Here is an 18,198-nt window from a genome sequence, read left to right as displayed (position 1 = left end):
TAATTCCAACCTTCTCTGTTACTGCCAGTTCCTGAGACTTTTGAGGATTCCGTTTATAAGTCTGGTGAGCTTTCAGCTTTCCACTCTGTTGGCTTCAGACTGGGTTTTCTCAGATCTCCTGCTGGTTCCCATTTGTCCATCGTCTGTCCAACTTTCAAAATTTTGTTACTGTTGTCTCTTCTTCTGTTTTCCCCACCATTGTTTCACATCTTCTTAAAGACTCTTGTATTGTACTTAAGCAAAGTTTCAGGAGGAGTGCAATTAGATGCACGTTCAATACCTCTTAACTCAGAATCACCTTGATGTTTTAATTTGCATTTCTTTGTAAAGTTCAGCATCTTTACATATTGGCTTTATTTCTATTTTTGTGAACTGCCTATGTCCTTTGGCCATATTTATATCAGGTTGTTTATTTACTTATAAGAACTCTCTGTACATTAAGGAGATTAGTCCTTTGTCATATATGCTACATTTTTTTCCTCAAGTGGAGTCATGGATTGAATTTTGTCCCCCCAAAATATGTGTCAACTTGGCTAGGCCATGGTTCCCAGTATTGTGTGGTTGTCCTCCATTTTGTGATCTAATTACCCTCCATTTTTTGATGTGTTGTAAATCCTAACCTCTACATGTTAATGAGGCAGCATCAATGTGGGTTGTCTTGAGTCACAGCCTTACTCAAGACATGCCCTTTATCTTACAAGAGATAAAAGGGGAGAGACGTGAGCAGAGAGGGACCTCACTACCACCAAGAAAAAAGAGCTGGGAGTGGAGTGTGTCCTTTGGACCAGGGTCCCCATGCTGAGAACCTCCTAGTCCTAGGAGAAGATTGATGCCAAGACACATGGAGATCTCCAAGGAACGCCAGGCCCACAGATGTTGAAAAGGAGACAACGACCTTCCCCCAGAGCTGACAGACAGAAAGCCTCCCTCTAGAGCTTGCACCCTGAATTCAAACTTCTAGCCTCCTAAACTATGAGAAAATAAGCTTCTGTTTGTTAAACCCGTCCACTTGTGGTATTTCTGTTATAGCAGCACTAGACAACTAAGACAGGTAGTCAATTGTTTTGTTTTTTGATATTAAAAAAAATTATGTGCTATATAGTTTCAGATTTTTATGCAGTTTCCTCAGTAGTTTTCTTTTGTGGCTTCTGGGATTTATAACATGGTTAGAAGGTCTTTCTTACTTCAAGATGATAAATACTTTTACTATGTTTATTTCAATTATTTAATAGTTTACATTTAAATCTTTGATCTTTCTGGAAATATCTTTGTGGGTAAAGAGTGGGGCTGGGATTATTTTCTTTCCAGATAATTAGCCAGTTTTTGCAACATCATTTGTTAAATAATCTTTATTCCCACTGATTTGAAATCATTGTCCATTAAAAAAAAAAAAAAAAAAATTTCCTACCTATTAGCTCAAGTTGAAGAGGAGGAGAGGTTGAATAAAAACCAAATGCTTGTGAAACTTTTTGGCAATTCTTATAAAAGGTTATTTAATTAAAAAGCCAAAAATAGAATGGGGATTTTCTGTGGATTTCTCTTAACCATTCTCTCTCCCTGTATATCTAGGTTTACCCACAGTATGTATGGTAAGGTGCCCTGGTGGCACAGTGGTTAAGAGCTAAAGCTGCTAACCAAAAGGTCGGCAGTTCGAATTCATCAGCTGCTCCTTGGAAACCTTATGGGCAGTTCCACTCTGCCCTATAGGGTTGCTATGAGTCTAAATCAACTAGAAGGCAATGGGTTTGTTTGTTTTTATGCATGGAAAGCTGTAAAGAAAGAGATGAAAGGAAACTATTAACTAAAACATATGCATGCCAAAAATAAATGCTTTAATTACTAAGCCCAACTTGATATCTCTAGAGATTTAGTGGTATTTATAAGAAACGACAACAAAATTACTAAATTAGGGCTGGGGAGGGGACTGCCAACTCTGAGTTTAACTTAAAATCAATGAGTAGTAAGTTAACATACAAAGATAAAATTTCCATTTATTGGGAAAACCAAACTAAAATATGTATAGGTTCAATATTATCATTCATGGCATTAGTGTTGTAAAAATTATAATAGCTGCAATTAGGAACATGAGGGAGAGTAAAATAAATAATTAAAAAAAAATTTTTTTCATACCAGCGATGATCGAGTTGGTTCTAACTCATGGCAATCCCAGGCGTGTCAGAGTGGAACTATGTACCACAGGGTTTTCTTTTTTTTTTGGTGGAAACTGCAAACATTTTATTGAATTTTTCATTTCTGCTATTGAGGGCTCTTTTTTTTTTTGTAATTTTTTTTTATCGTGCTTTAAGTGAAAGTTTACAAATCAAGTCAGTCTCTCACACAAAAACTTATAGACACCTTGCTACATGCTCCCAATTACTCTCCCCCTAATGAGACAGTCTGCTCCCTCCCTCCACTTTCTCTTTTCACGTCCTTTTCGCCAGCTTCTAACCCCCTCCACCCTCTCATCTCCCCTCCAGGCAGGAGATGCCAACATAGTCTCAAGTGTCCACCTGATCCAAAAAGCTCACTCCTCACCAGCCTCCCTCTCCATCCCATTGTCCAGTCCAATCCCTGTCTGAAAAGTTGGCTTCAGGAATGGTTCCTGTCCTGGGCCAACAGAAGGTCTGGGGACCCTGACTGCCAGGGTCCTTCTAGTCTCAGTCAGAACATTAAGTTTGGTCTTTTTATGAGAATTTGGGGTCTGCATCCCACTGGTCTCCTGCTCCCTCAGGGGTTCTCTGTTGTGTTCCCTGTCAGGGAAGTCATTGGTTGTGGCCGGGCACCATCTAGTTCTTCTGGTCTCAGGCCATTCCAGTCTCTGGTTCATGTGGCCCTTTCTGTCTCTTGGGCTGGTAGTTACCTTGGTATTCTACATTCTCCTTTGCTTCAGGTGGGTTGAGACCAATTGATGCATCTTAGATGGCCGCTTGCTAGCATTTAAGACCCCAGATGCCACTCTCCAAAGTGGGATGCAGAATGTTTTCTTAATAGATTTTATTTTGCCAATTGACTTAGATGTCCCCTGAAGCCATAGTCCCCAAACCCCTGCCCCTGCTTTGCTGAACTTCAAAGCATTCAGTTTATTCAGGAAACTGCTTTTGGTTTAGTCCAGTTGTGTTGACCTCCCCTGTATTAAGTGTTGTCCTTCCCTTCACCTAAAGTAGGTCTTATCTACTATCTAATCAGTAAATAACCCTCTTCTACCCTTCCTCCCTCCCCCCTTGCGTAACGACAAAAGAATGTGTTCTTCTCAGTTTAAACTATTTCTCAAGATCTTATAATAGTGGTCTTATACAATATTTGTCCTTTTGCAACTGACTAATTTCACTCAGCATAATGCCTTCCAGGTTCCTCCATGTTATAAAATGCTTCACAGATTCGTCACTGTTCTTTATCAATGCGTAGTATTCCATTGTACGAATATACCATAATTTATTTATCCATTCATACGCTGATGGACACCTTGGTTGCTTCCATCTTTTCACTATTGTAAACAGTGCTGCAATAAACATGGGTGTGCATATATCTGTTCGTGTAAAGGCTCTTATTTTGACTATCAGTTTTATAACCTGTTATCCTACTATACTGTCTTATTGTTTAAGTTTTTCAGTTGATTCTCTTAGGTTTCCCTAAGAGAATATAATCATATCTCTGCTGTTGCTAGTTATTGTCGACTGGATTCTGAGTAATGGTAACCCCATGGTGCAGAGTAGATTGCTCCATAGGGTTTTCAAGGCTGTGACCTTTTGGAAGCAGACCACCAGACCTGTCTTCTGAGGTGCCTCTGAGTGAATTTAAGCCACCAACTTTTCAGGCGGTCAATCGTTTAACCATTAGTGCCACCTAGGGACTCCAATCACCTCTATAAATAATGATAATTTTATTTTGATATTTTGCCTATTGTACTGGTTAGCCCTTCCAACACAATAATGGGATCTTGAGTATAACTCAGGTCTTTTTTTACCTTAAATTTAATGTTCTTTTTTGGGTACATATTCAGTCCATCCCCACGTCTGTCAGTTTGTCATACTGTGGTGGCTTTCACGTTGCTGTGATGCTAAAAGCTATGCCACGGGTATTTTAAATGCCAGCGGGGTCACCCATGGTAGACAGGTTTCAGCTGAGCTTCCAGACTAAGACAGACTAGAAGAAGGACCTGGCGGTCTACTTCTGAAAAAATCAGCCAGTGAAAACCTCATGAACAGCACTAGAACATTGTCTGATACAGTGCCAGAAACGTAGCACGGCAGGGTTTGCTCTTCTCTGCCAAGAACTATGGAGGACAACTGCCCACCCAACCGATTGGAAGAGATCCATGCTTGTGCCCATTCCAAAGAAAGGAGATCCAACAGGATGTGGAAATCATCGAACAATATCATTAATATCACACAGAGGTAAAATTTTGCTGAAGATCATTCAAAAGAGGTTGTAACAGTAGCTCGACAGGGAACTGCCAGAAAGTCAAGTCAGATTCAGAAGAGGAGTTGGAACCAGGGATATCACTGCGATGGCTGAAAGCAGAGGTTACCAGACAGATGTTTACCTGTGTTTTATTGACTATGCAAAGGCATTCGACTGTGTGGATCATAACAAATTATGGATAACATTGCAAAGAATGGGAATTCCAGAACACTTTATTGTACTCATGAGAAACCTGAACATGGACCAAGAGGCAGTCGTTCAAACAGAACAAGGTGATGCTGTGTGGTTTAAAGTCAAGAAGGGTGTGCGTCAGGGTTGTATCTTTTCACCATACCTATTCAACCTGTATGCTGAGCAAATAATCTGAGAAGGTGGACTATTTGAAGACGAATGCAGCATCAGAATTGGAGACTCATTAACAACCTGTGACATGCAGATGACACAATCTTGCTTGCTAAAAGTGAAGAGGATTTGAAGCACTTACTGACGAAGATCAATGACTACAGCCTTCAGTATAGATTACACCTCAATATAAAGAAAACCAAAATCCTCACAACTAGACCAAATAAAAATATTATGATAAACTGAGAAAAGACTGAAGTTGTCAAGGATTTCATTTTACTTGGATCCACAATCAACAACCATGGAAGCGGCAGTCAAGAAATCAAATGGTGCATTGCACTGGACAAATCTGCTGCAAAAGACCTCTTTAAAGTGTTAAAAAGCAAAAATGTCACTTTAAGGACTAAAGCCCGCCCGACCCAAGCCATGGTGTTTTCAATTGCCTGATACACATGTGATAGCTGGATGATGAATAAGGAAGACCGAAGAAGAATTGATGCCTTTGAATTATGGTGTTGGCAAAGAATACTGAATACACCATGAACTGTCAGGAGAATGAACAAGTCTGTCTTGGAAGAAGTACAGCCAGAATGCTCCTTAGAAGCAAGGATGGAGAGACTTTGTCCCACGTACTTTGGACATGTTATCAGGAGGGACCAGTCCCCAGAGAAGGACATCATGCTTGGTAGAGTAGAAGGTCAGGGAAAAAGAGGAAGACCCTCAATGAGATGGATTGACACAGTGGCTGCAACAATTAGCTCAAGCATAACAATGACTGTGAGGATGGCACAGGACCAGGCAATGTTTTGTTCTGCTGTACATAGGGTAGCTATGAGTTGGAACCAACTCGACAGCACCTAACAATAACGTTCAATCCACTAAACAGCTATTGGGCACCAATTATCTATAAAGCATTGTTCTAGGTAAGAAAAGACATGGTAAAAAGAAAAAAAAAAAACTGCTCAGTGTCCAAATTCATAATCTTTTCTTATTTCAATAAACACATCTAGAACCACAATAAATGTCCAGTTGAAAATGCTTATATTATTAGAACCTCTCCAGCAAATTCAATATTTTTATCCTATTGAAATGTCACCTATAGAAAGATTATTCTCTAAGGACAGTGTTTTGGTTTGATTTGTTTTTGTTGTTTGTGGGGAGGAAAGTGGAATGAGGTGAGGCTAAGAAAGTGAGTGAACAATGGTTATGCTAAATAGACATTTACCTGAAAGTCAAATAAAGAAACAAGTGGCTGACCCCACAGAAGATGCCAGAAGAGCTATCTGAAAGCACAAGTAATGTGACTCTAAAGCAGAGTTTAACCTCAGGGGTAAGGTATGAAAGAGGAAAGCATGAATGAGCATGTTTTCAAGTACACGAAATGCAATCTTGTAGCTGACAAATCCAGTGAGATGAGATATCGATGTTATAATAAAGTGTTAACATAAGGTGCTAGAAGTCAGAGAGTGTTTCTTAAAGGAGGTGAGCTATTCATTTGGTAAATGTGTGTTGAGTACGTATTGAATGTCAGGACCCAACCTAGTCACAAAATGCTGAACAAAAAAGGGCAGAATTGCCATTCTCAAAGATCTTACAGTCCATTGGGTGAGATGCATGTTATTTAAGTAAACATACAAATATACAAGTATAATGTATATATTACCAGGAATTGTTCTAAGTGCTATGAGCGAAATAACAATGCTACAAAGATCAAAGACCACAGCCTTCAGTATGGGTTACACCTCAACATAAAGAAAACAAAAATCCTCCCAACTGGACCAATGAGCAACATCATGATAAACGGAGAAAAGATTGAAGTTGTCAAGGATTTCATTTTACTTGGGTCCACAATCAATATTCATGGAAGGAGCAGTCAGGAAATCAAACAACCTATTGCACTGGGAAAATCTGCTGCAAAAGTCCTCTTTAAAGTGTTAAAAAGCAAAGATGTCACTTTGAGGACTAAGGTACGCGTGACCCAAGCCATGATTTTTTCTATTGCCTGCTATGCGTGCGAAAGCTGGACAATGAATAAGAAAGACCAGAAAAGAACTGATGGCTTTCAATTATGGTGCTGGTGAAGAATATTGAATATACTGTGGACTGTCAGAAGAATGAACAAGTCTGTCTGGGAAGAAGTACAGCCAGAATGCTCCTTAGAAGCAAGGATGGTGAGACTTTGTCCCACATACTTTGGACATGTTATCAGGAGAGACCAGTCCCTGGAGAAGGACATCATGCTTGGTAAGGCAGAGGGTCAGGAAAACAGAGGAAGACCCTCAATGAGATAGACTGACACAGTGGCTGCAACAATGGACTCAAACACAGCCACGATTGTGACAATGGTGCAGGACGGGGCAGTGTCTTGTTCTGTTGTACATAGGGTCACTGTGAGTCGGAAGTGACTCGATGGCACCTAACAACAACAACATGAGAAAATAATACAGTGGTATAAATCAGATTTGAGGTGTTAGGGAAAGCCTCTCTGAGAGAGTAGCCTTAGCTAAAACCTAAGGCATGAACAGGCACAGTAAAGAGTGTATCAGGCAGAGGAAATTTTTAAGACTTAAAAGATGAGGCAGTATTCTATCTCATCCAACGACCAGAAGGGGGAAAGGGAATCTAGTTTATGCAAAGGCACGAAACACAGGTGTGACCGGTATGAGGAACTACAAGTACCAGAGCTCAGTCAGGAACCATGTGGCAAGGCAAACACCAGGAAGAGGGAAAGGAAAACAGGCAAAAATACGAGGAAGATGGAAGAGGAATAACCAAGAAACTCAATTCGGTATGTGCTGAACGTTTATTACATGCTAGCAATATACTAAAAACAAAGCAAAACAAAACAACCTGTTGTCATTAAGTTGATTCCGACTCGTAGCGACCCTACAGGACAGAGTAGAACTGCCCCATGGTGTTGCCAAGGAGCAGCTGGTGGATTCCAACTGCCGACCTACTGGTTAGCAGCCGAGCTTTAAGCACTAGGGGATGCCTACAACTTGAAAGAGTAAAAATAATGGCTCCTCTTCTCAATAAACTCATAGTCCAACTGGGTAGATAAGAGAAACATTCTCCTTCTAAGACAGTGCTGCAGAGACTATGCTTTACACCATCTTAGACTAGATCCATCTAGTATCATAAATTGTATTTTTATTTTCTCAACCTAAAATGAAATTTTAAACGAACAAATTATTGCATCTTACTGTCAAAAGTCCCCCAACTCCCACCTCACAGCAGCCCATGGTGGAAGTCATGTAGCTTTACCGGCTGCTTCTCAACGGCCCAGTGACGCTGACGAGGGCCTTAGAGAGTAACCGAGTACCTCCAATCGCATGTAAGCAACATGTTAATGTCTTCTTCACATATCGCATGCATACCAGCTCTTTTTGCAACCCCCTTTTTTCTTTCTTGTTTAAGTATCTTCGATATAAAAAGTTAGACATTGTTATTTAGGTTATTAAGCTTGAATATCTCTAAAAAGATAAAACCCACAATGTTTACTGGGCTGCTTGGATAAGTTGTCATTTTATCTCTAACTGGAGGAGCTTCACAATTAAAAACAAAGCTAGCACAAGTTTGAGCCACAAAAAGAAAGATGTCCTATTTGGAGGTTTAGTTCTAAGGTACTCTAAATAATAACTCAACTGGTTCTGTGTCTGTGAGTGACAGAACGTCAGAGTCTTACGACAACTGATTCTCTTATTCCTACATTGTTTCCTTCGTTAACATGACTTGGAACTGGCATTTCAGTCTCATCCCTAGAGATGAAAACATTAGCACATGTGAAATTATATTTCTGAGGGAGGTGGGAGACAGCTGTGAGTCTTTTAAGGCAGGGAAGACAGGGGGCAGGAGGGAGTGGGCAATAGGTAGAGGTGTTGTTTTTAATTGGAGGAAGTTCCGTTCAACAACCACCAGCACCATTGCCAAGCCCTCAGGCAGAAGTGACCACGGTTCCTGTGTGCCGCTGGCATTCTGTGCTCAGCATGTTTACACTGCACAGAAGGAGGCAATGGAGTGTGGGAGTCTCAGCAGGAGACAGGGTGAATCACTGCCAGAGCAGGGTGCCCTAGAGGAGACAGGTGGGCCTTACTACAAGAGCCGGGTGAACAGAGTTTTGAAAAGAGATACTTTTTTGATCCTAGAAGAAAAGAGTAAGAATGGGTTCAGACAGAGATAAGAACGCAGGTGTAACTGGTGGAGGGTGAGGGAGGTTCAAGCCTTGTAGCAGAGGTCCCCAAACTTTCCTGGTTCTCAGCACCTATTGTCTCAGTAATTTTGTTAAAGGAAACACCCAAGAGTTCCATTTATTAAGTTCAAATAACCTATTTATGTCCTAACAATTTAGTAGATGTTTAAAAAATACATTGGGCACCGTACAGGATTTGCTCTCATTTTAATTTTTTTTAATAGACATACCATACAATTCACCGTTTTTAAAGTATACGATTCAATGGTTTTTAGTATACTGAGTTGCGCAACCATTACTACAATTAATTTCGGAACATTTTCATCAATCTGAAAGGAAACCTAGTACCTATTAGCAGTCACTCCCCATTCTTTTTTCCTGCTCTGCCATTTCTGGACAACCACTAATCTATTTTCTATCTCCATAGATTTGCCTATTCCAGGCATTTCACATAGATGGGATCATACAATACGTAGCACTTTGTGTCTTGCCTTCTTTCACTTGGCATAACATTCTCAAGGTTCATCTATGTTGTAGCATAATCAGAACTTCGTTCCTTTCTATGGATAGACCACATTGTGTTTATCCATGCATCAGTTGACGGACGTTTGGATTGTTTCCGCTTTTTCGCTGTTGTGAATAATGCTGCTAAGAACACTCATGCCCATGTTTTTGTGTGGACATCTCCTGGAAATACCTAGGAGTGGAATTCTTTAGGTAGGAGTATCTTTATGTTGAAGCTTGAGAAACTGCCAGACTGCTTTTCAAAGCAGTGGCACCACTTTACATTTCCCCCAGCAGCAGTATCAGCTTTGGAATTTCTCCACATCTTTGACAACACTTTTTATTATCTGTTGTTTTCATTCTAGCCATCCTGGTGGGTGTGAAGTGGTATCTCATTGAAATTTTGATTTGCATTTCCTGATGGCTAATGATGTTGAGCATCTTTTCATGTGCTTATTGGCCATTTGTATATCTTCTTGGAAAAATATCTATTCATATCCTTTGCCTATTTTTTAATTGGGTTGTCTTTTTGAGTTGTAAGAGTTCTTTATTCTAGATACAAATCCCTTATCAGATATATGATGTGCAAATATTTTCTCCCATTCTGTGAGTTGACTTTTCTAGTGTTGACTTGAAAAAAAAAAAAATCTCTGAATTTTTTAAGTACACGTTTGGTCCACTTAAATTGCTGTTCTTTCCCTTTTTTAATGTATAGTTTTAAAATGAGTATATTTCATTATATTACTCCTAGATTTTTCTCCTTTGAGAAGACTTGAATTTAAATTTTGTTTCTGCTAATTCCTAGCTCTAGGGTAATAACTTGGGCAAGTCATTTCATTACTCTGACCTTTAGGTTTCTCATTTGTAAAAAGGGGATAATAGTTCCTACCTTATAAGGTTGTGTATGTATAAGCACTTAACACGATGCCCAGTATATAGAAGGTGCTCACTAAATGTGATATATTTGAAGACTTTAAAAGATTTTTAAAAAGCAATTATATTTCAAAATATATGTGATACTAAGTACTGTATCTTCTTAAGGTTATTTAAGAAAGAATAAAATGCTTTGTACTCTAATGACTGCCCTGACAGGGAACAACAGAGAGCCCCGGAGGGAGCAGGAGAGCAGTGGGATGCAGACCTCAGATTTTCATAAAAAGACCAAACTTAATGTTCTGACTGAGACTAGAAGGACCCCGGCGGTCAGGGTCCCCAAACCTTCTGTTGGCCCAGGACAGGAACCATTCCCGAAGCCAACTCTTCAGACACAGATTGGACTGGACAATGGGTTGGAGAGGGATGCTGGTGAGGAGTGAGCTTCTTGGATCAGGTGGACACTTGAGACTATGTTGGCATCTCCTGCCTGGAGGGGAGATGAGAGGGTAGAAGGGGTTAGAAGCTGGCAAAATGGACATGAAAAGAAAGAGTGGAGGGAGAGAGCAGGCTATCTCATTGGGGGAGAGTAATTGGGAGTATGTAGCAAGGTGTATATAAGTTTTTGTGTAAGAGGCTGACTTGATTTGTAAACTGTTACTTAAAGCACGATAAAAATTATTAAAAAAAAAACGCTTTGTACAAAATCAATTTATATTTAAAAATATATCAAAATTTAGTAATCCTGACAGTATGTGTCATTTTTAACATTCTGCAAATTTAAGGCAGGAAGTCGGAGTGCTGTATTAAGGACACTGTATTATGTGACGTTGTTTTCAAGTGCTATAAAGGTCTTACAAGGAAGTACTGAGTTACGCTGTAATAATAGGTATGTCCAACAAGATAAATCTGAGATTGGTTACTTTACATAGTGCGTCAGTGAAGATTTCAAATGTGATTCCTAAAGACACCCCTCTCTGTTGTTTCTCTTTGTGAGGCCACTGCAGCAAAAACTTATTTTCCTTCGTTTAAAAAAAGAACATGCTTTTGAGCATCTTAATGGATTAATGTCTGAATGTGAAACACAATGATAAACAGCCTACAGTGAATATTCTATAAGTTTTTTAAGTTGCAAAAACAAAACAAAAACAAAACACTCATGACTTCTCTCCAGACGTTATTATTCAACTGCCTCCTGGACATCTGAACGCCTAAAAGACATCTCACACCCAACATGCTCAAAACTGAACTCCTAATCTTCCTTTCAAAAGTTGCTCCTCCCCAGCTGTCTCCATCTGGGTCAATGACCTTTCCATCCTCCAGCTGCTCATGTCTACCTTGGAGTCATTCTTAACGTCTCCATTTTTCCCACAAGCCACATCTGATCTGCTGGGAAATCCTACCGACTTTACCTTCAGAATATATCCAGGATTCTCTATCTTCGCTTAATCTCAACTGCTAGCACCCCTAGACCTAGCCATTTATCACCTTTGGTCTGTATTACTGGATCCTAAGTGGCCCCTGCCTTCTACTCTTGATTCTTTAAAGTCTATTCTCAAATCGGCAAACTGAGATTCTTAAACACTGCAATGGCTTCCTGGCTCACTCTGTTCCAGCTACACTGGTCTTCATGTTAGGCACACTCTTGCCTTGGGGGCCTCTACTATAGCTTTTTCCTCTGTTTTGTCTGCTCTTTCCCCAGACCTTTCCATGGTCCACTCTCTCACCTCTTCAAGTCTTTGCTGAAATGTCACTGTCTCAATGAATCTTACCTTGACCACCATATCTGAAACTGTAAACCACACAACACACCCCAATCCCTCTTACCCTAAACTGTTTCTTTTTCCTAGTACTAATCACCATACACTATTTATTTTTGCTATTGTTTATCCTCCATCTTCTCTGTGTAAGAATGTAAGCTCCATGGGCTAGAGATCTTTGTTTACTGATGCATCTCAAAGGTTAGGACAGTGAGGCACACTGTAAGCACTCAAATAAATATTTGAGGATACAAGTAATTTTAATAAGGTCTCTCTTAAACTTGAGTGTGCTTACAATCTGGTTGAAAGGCAGCATATATGTTTTAAAAGATAAATATCAATATATACAATTAGCATATGCTAATAAACACCAAAAGAACATTTTATAATATTATAAATGATATGTGAAAACTCAGAAGAGTACAACAGAAGTTTAGAGCGGTGATTCTTAGTTATTGGCAAAGGTGGTCACCTCTATGAAAATTTGATGAAAGCTGTAGACTCTGTTGATACAAAGAAACATGTACATAAAATTCTGAATATCATTGCAGGGGGTTCAAACACTCCCTGAAACCAGTCATGGACTCTGAATTAAGAATTGTTTTCAACACCAAAGGCATGGGAAAGGCTTGGTGAATATGGAGCTTAAACTAATTCTTGAAGAACAGGGTTTGAAGAAGAGTAAAGGAGAGGGAACCAGGCAAGGGAAATAGCTAAGGGCAACCACAGTACAGTTTGGTTGGAATACAGAATTTATGTGATAGGGAAGGAACAGGCTGAGAACTGCCTGGAATCTGATTTAAATCCTGAGGATATCGCAAGACACTGAAAGTTCTTGGGCAAGTGAACTGAATGTCTAAAGCAATGTTTTAAGAAAATTAATTTGGTAGTTGTTCATAGGAGTAAAGTTGAGAGAAAAAGTGAAATTAGGGAAATCATTTGCGATACCTATAATTACAGTGGTTCAAGTTTGGCGAAATGTGAACTGATAAGGTTTAGAGATTAATGAGGTTGAAGCTAAGACGATAACTCGGTGGATGAGAGTCAGCACAAAGCGGATTCTTAGAAGGCGGAGATCAAGTAGATCCCTGCTTTCCCACTCCTCCACGATTGCTGATACCAGCCGCCCCAATGGCACTCTCTCTCAGCCCCTAGCCATCTGGAGCTAGGTCAGAGCTCACAAGCTAAAAAGACAGCACCCTTGGCTTCGTTAATTCGCTGGAATAACTCACAGAAGATGTTATACTTACAACTACCGGTTTTATTATAGTAAAAAGATATAAACCATCAGGATCACCATAAGGAAGAGACGCAGGTGAGTAAGGTTCCCACCGTGCAGCTGCCGCATTTCAGACAGAAGGCCTCACCTGCCTTCGCTGACGGGGGGGGGAGTTCTCAGAGCCTTAGAGCTCCAGGCTTTTATTGGCTAGTCCTGCAGGTTAGGCCAAATCCGGACGCCTGAGTCTAGTTGATACTTGCCTCCAGGTGAGTCTTTTCTGGCCTGGCCAGCCCCCACTCGTCAGCACAAATTCTCCGGTATGGCCTGGAAATCCCAACTAAGGCCTCCCAATGACTCCAAGGAGTGGCTGATGGATTTGAACGGCCGACCTTTTGGTTAGCAGCTGAGCTCTTAACCACTGTATTTTAGGGATCTACTAATTAAGTAAGGACTTTACCCTAGTGCTTTTTTGCCAACATGCACAAAGGCTACAGGGTGTGTCAAGTGCATTATTACATCACTGGCAGTTTCCACTGGCATATACTTGCTTTGTAATACATGTTTATGATTTAGACTCCCCTTGAGTGGAAACCCTGGTGGTGTAGCGGTTAAGAGCTGCAGCGCTAACCAAAAGGTTGGCAGTTTGAATCCACCAGGCACTCCTTGGAAACTCTGTGGGGCAGTTCTACTCTGCCCTGTAGGGTCACTATGAGTCAGAATCAACTCCACAGCAATAGGTTTTGGGTTTTTCCTTTAGAACTTACCTCCCCTGACTTTTTTTTGTGACCCTCCATATATGATTTGAACTTCAAGGAATAGTTCATTCTTGGTGTAACAAATGTTGACTTTTCTCCACATGGGAATTCCATCAGAATGTTACTGTTAGTTTTGCAGCTTTCCTATTGGAATGCAACATGCCAAGAAACCCAGGTATAAAATGGTGATTGTTTAATCTTCCTTTAACACATATGCGTGTCCCTACACATCTAAACCTAATACATGCATCCAACTATGGCTAGGGGTCGCCTAATAAACAATTTCACAGGATCCACTCAAGCCTTTTTAGAAATCAGTGACCTCATTTTTATTAAGAGCTCTTAATAAATTATCACGCAAGATAAGTGAATCTTGCATAGATTCAGACTCTTGTTCCCAAAACCATTCCCCGCCCTCCCCTCCTTTTCGCTGAACAATGCCTGCTGAAGGCGAACTAGATGGAAACAGAAGTGCCAACATGACCTACCAAAACCCACGGCCCTGCAGTCGATTCCGACTCAGGGCGACCCCATGAGTGCAGAATAGAGCTGCTCTATAGGATTCTCAAGGCTGTGACCTTCAGGAAGCAGATCGCCAGACCTGTCTTCCGAGGCTCCTCTGGGTGGGAACTCCCAACCGTTTGGTCCTGGGATGCACCCTCTCCTCCCCTTAATCATAGCCAGTGCTCATTATAGATAGGAATTAAGATATTTGACTTGCAAATCCATCATGCTGTACGTATATGCTCCCCCCTCCCCACTTACACATGCACACACACACACACACACACACACACACAAAGATAGTGAAGCTAAAACCGAAATCCTTCGGTACCTTCTCAGAAACGGACTCAAGCAGTTGCAGAGGGGCTTTTGGCTCGAGGCTTCCGGGGGGCGGGTGGGCGAGCCCGGGAGAAGTGAAGCCGCCCCCTCCCACATCGGGGCGCTCCCACACCCCTCCCTAAGCAGAACACTTCGGGATCTGCTCCCCTCAGGTAGCCCCCGCGCCGACGCCGAGTCGGGCTGCAGCAAGGCGGCTCCCTCTCAGCTCCTCGGGGTGCGACCCCTCACCGCAGGGCCGGAGGCAGCTGCGGGAGACGGAGCTTCAGGCTCACCTCAGCATTCCGGCCCGGCGCAGCCTGCCCTCACCTCTTTCCTGTACTCGTACCGCGCAGCGGCGGGGGAGCGACTAGCCAGCCCACGTCCACCACCCGGCCTCACCTGGGCAGCGGCGCCCCGCCCGGCGGTCGCGCCGGGGGCGGAGCCTGTGGACGCCGGCGGCGCCCAGAGCGCCAGGTGAGCACGCCTGCGCAGTCGGACCGTAAACAAGCCCGCCCCTTCCCCGCGGCGCGGCTCCGCGGGGCCGGCTCGCGGGTGGGAGGGGCTAAGAGGAAGAGGCGGGGGGAAGCGCGAGAGCCGATGACGGCGCCTGCGCGGTGGGCGTGATCCGGGCACTTAGGGCAGGATGAACGCTGCTTTCCAAGATGGCGACGGAGGGAGGAGGGAAGGAGATGAACGAGATTAAGACCCAATTCACCACCCGGGAAGGTCTGTACAAGCTGCTGCCGCATTCGGAGTACAGCCGGCCCAACCGGGTGCCCTTCAACTCGCAGGGATCCAACCCTGTCCGGGTCTCCTTCGTAAACCTCAACGACCAGTCTGGCAACGGCGACCGCCTCTGCTTCAATGTGGGCCGGGAGCTCTACTTCTATATCTACAAGGGGGTCCGCAAGGTACCGACCCGGGCGTCACCAGGGTCCGCCAACGGCGTGGGCAGAGGCCGGGAGCAGGGCGGTGACAGCGGGAGCCGGGGTGACCGATAGGGGTGGCCGTCGCTCTTACTTTCGAGTGGGCCGGTAACTCCTCTGGGGTGTTCCTGAGGAAAGGGGGTTCGGGAGTGGGGAGGGTGGTGGCCGCGGTTTTCCGAAGGGTTGGGGGCGGTGGAGAGGGTCCGTGGGCTGCGGGGCTCCGGCTAGGAGACCCCAGAAGGAGCGGGCTGCCTCTCCTCCGGCTGGGTCCGTCAGACTCTGACATGGCCAGGGAGCGGGCCTGCGAGTCCCCGGAAGAGGTGGGGTGGCCGCCTCGTCTGCCCTGAGTGCCTCGCCTCCCGGCAGGGCTGGAAGTCGCCCTGGATTAGGGAATAGGGGCGCAGGGCGGCTTGGGAAGGTCTGTAAGGCCGAACCGGGGCTGGGAAGCGAGGACCGAGACTAGGTCAGAAGGGTCCTGCTGCCCATGAAGGGCTACTCCACCTGCTGCCGCACTGACACTTCCTAGGAGCCCCTCCTTCTGGTCCAAAAACACCCGAGGGAGGACGGCTGTCACTGTCTCCGCCGAGGGGAGCTGCTCCTGAGCGATTGTTAAAGGGCCTCGTCTTGCCACTTACAGTAGGGGAAGGACTGAATACTACAGTTGGGAGGTCGAAATGATGTTTTCGACGAACTTCGCTGGTTCAGAGGGGCTCCGTGTGAGCGTGCCCAAGTTAATCTAGTCCAACAAGTCAGACTCTGTCCCAAACAGGGAGGGATATGCTTTAAAAGCTACTTTACAAGAGCCATCCTTCTTGGCGGGCGACCTGGCGGTAATTCTGTGAAGCATGTAATCATCCTTTAAAAATATCCCTGTAAAAGCAGCAACTTATTGGAGCTTTTCTCTCATTGGCTACATAATTGTGTTCTCATTGAGGACGACTTACTTTGAGATTGTGGTTTTTGATTTGTTTCTGGGAAGAGAGAGGAAATTAATGCACCCTCAGCGTCCTAACATGGGAAAAGGTGGTAAAAATTAATTTACAAATGTTCGGTCAGTGTGAAGATAAACTGTGCATCCTGAAGAGTGAACATTCCCTAGGACTTGATATATCCAGGTCCAGTACAGTGTTTTTGCTTGGGAATAAGAACTAGGAAAGTGACAATGCTATCGAATTGTAGCAAGTTGTCTCATTCGTTCAAGGTGAAGCTTTTTTTTTTTTTTAGCCTTTGTGATAATAAGTGTACTTCTGTGTTTGGGATATGCTGTTAGAAGTTACTGAAAGCAAATCCCTTGACTCCCCCCCCCCCACCTTCGGAATTGGGACAGTGTGAAATAGTAGTCCAGGAGCTGAAACTTTTTACTCCTAGTCCCAACTATGTCACTGATTTACTTGTTGGGTGACCTTGGACAAGTTATTCAGCTTCTAATTGCACTTCTATAAAAAGAGAATATTGCAATGCATATGTTTTAATTAATAATATATTAACTGTAATGAACTTTTAAGATCCTGAAGCACTAGGTAGATGCAGAACATAGTTAAACTAAGCATAAAGAGTAACTGTCAAACAGGAAGCTGCTGTCTTGATATTGATACTAGGACTGGAAGGATCAGCTTTTTCCCTGGAAATAAGGTCAGCATTTTAAGTTACTGAAATTTATATAAAAATACAAAATGCTAAAAAAAACTAAATTCACTGACAGTAGCAATTACTAATGGAGACACTTTTTTTTAAAGTTTTCTTTGAAAGATTATTTCTGAAGCATTCTAATGGCAAACCCTTTTGGCCCTGGCTTGCATCATAAAAGCTGGGCTCTTGCCTGGAAGCATCCATACAAAAACAAAACAAAACCAAACAACCCCATTGCTGTCCAGATGATGCTAACTCATGGTTCCATCTCATAGTCCAACTCATAGTTCTGACTCATAGCGACCCTATAGGACAGAGTAGAACTGCCCCACAAGGTTTCCAAGGAGTGGCTGGTGGATTCAAACTGCCGTCCTTTTGGCTAGCAGCCTAAGCTCTTAACCATTGTGCCACCAGAGCTCCATCCATACAATAGTGCTCTCTTTCAGTGGACACTTTATCCGCTAAAAGAGCTTTTCAAAACTGCACCAAAAAATTATTTTAAACAAGACAAATCTTAAGCATGTAAATTGCCTTTACCTGCATAATTTATTTGAACACTTTAACTTTTTTGGTAGATTTTTGTTTTTGATGTGGTGATAACTTTGGAGAGACATTTGTATTAGATGGCAGACATTTCAAATCTAGACATTGTAATTTTTTTGTTTTTCATGAATGAGTTAGCATTTATTTGTTATTTCTGAATAGAAGTGATTGTTTTCGTGTCTCTTTATTTTCCGATTTTGAAATACAGCAAATA

The 18,198-nt window shown here is 42.6% G+C and overlaps 1 protein-coding gene and 1 long non-coding RNA gene across 10 annotated transcripts in view; one reads left to right on the top strand and one right to left on the bottom strand.

Moving 5' to 3' along the window:
* Positions 1-6,463: 6,463 nt before the first annotated feature.
* On the bottom strand, positions 6,464-15,363 carry LOC126084185 (uncharacterized). 2 transcript variants are annotated; one of them, XR_007518969.1, is made up of 3 exons: positions 14,900-15,363; positions 14,074-14,208; positions 6,464-10,820 (listed from the first exon to the last, which is right to left on the bottom strand). It is a non-coding gene; the product is annotated as an uncharacterized LOC126084185 (long non-coding RNA). The 2 variants fall into 2 exon arrangements; XR_007518970.1 differs by having other exon boundaries at positions 15,180-15,363.
* Positions 15,364-15,524: 161 nt separating this feature from the next.
* WDR20 (WD repeat domain 20) overlaps positions 15,525-18,198 on the top strand; it is a 129,901-nt gene continuing 127,227 nt past the window's right edge. For 7 of the 8 annotated variants that reach the window (XR_007519072.1, XR_007519071.1, XM_049899650.1 and 4 more), the window contains exon 1: positions 15,525-15,797. Coding sequence is in view for 6 of the 8 variants with exons in the window: in XM_049899650.1 (XP_049755607.1) it covers positions 15,549-15,797 (249 nt within the window). In the remaining 2 variants the exon portion in view is untranslated. The remainder of the gene's footprint in view (positions 15,798-18,198) is intronic. The other variant, XM_049899648.1, reaches the window with a different exon arrangement.

The sequence above is a fragment of the Elephas maximus genome, chromosome 10, assembly GCF_024166365.1.
Source record: "Elephas maximus indicus isolate mEleMax1 chromosome 10, mEleMax1 primary haplotype, whole genome shotgun sequence".
NCBI lineage: Eukaryota > Metazoa > Chordata > Mammalia > Proboscidea > Elephantidae > Elephas > Elephas maximus.
The sequence above is the reverse complement of the archived record's forward strand: the minus strand, read 5'-3'. Positions and strand labels throughout refer to the sequence as shown.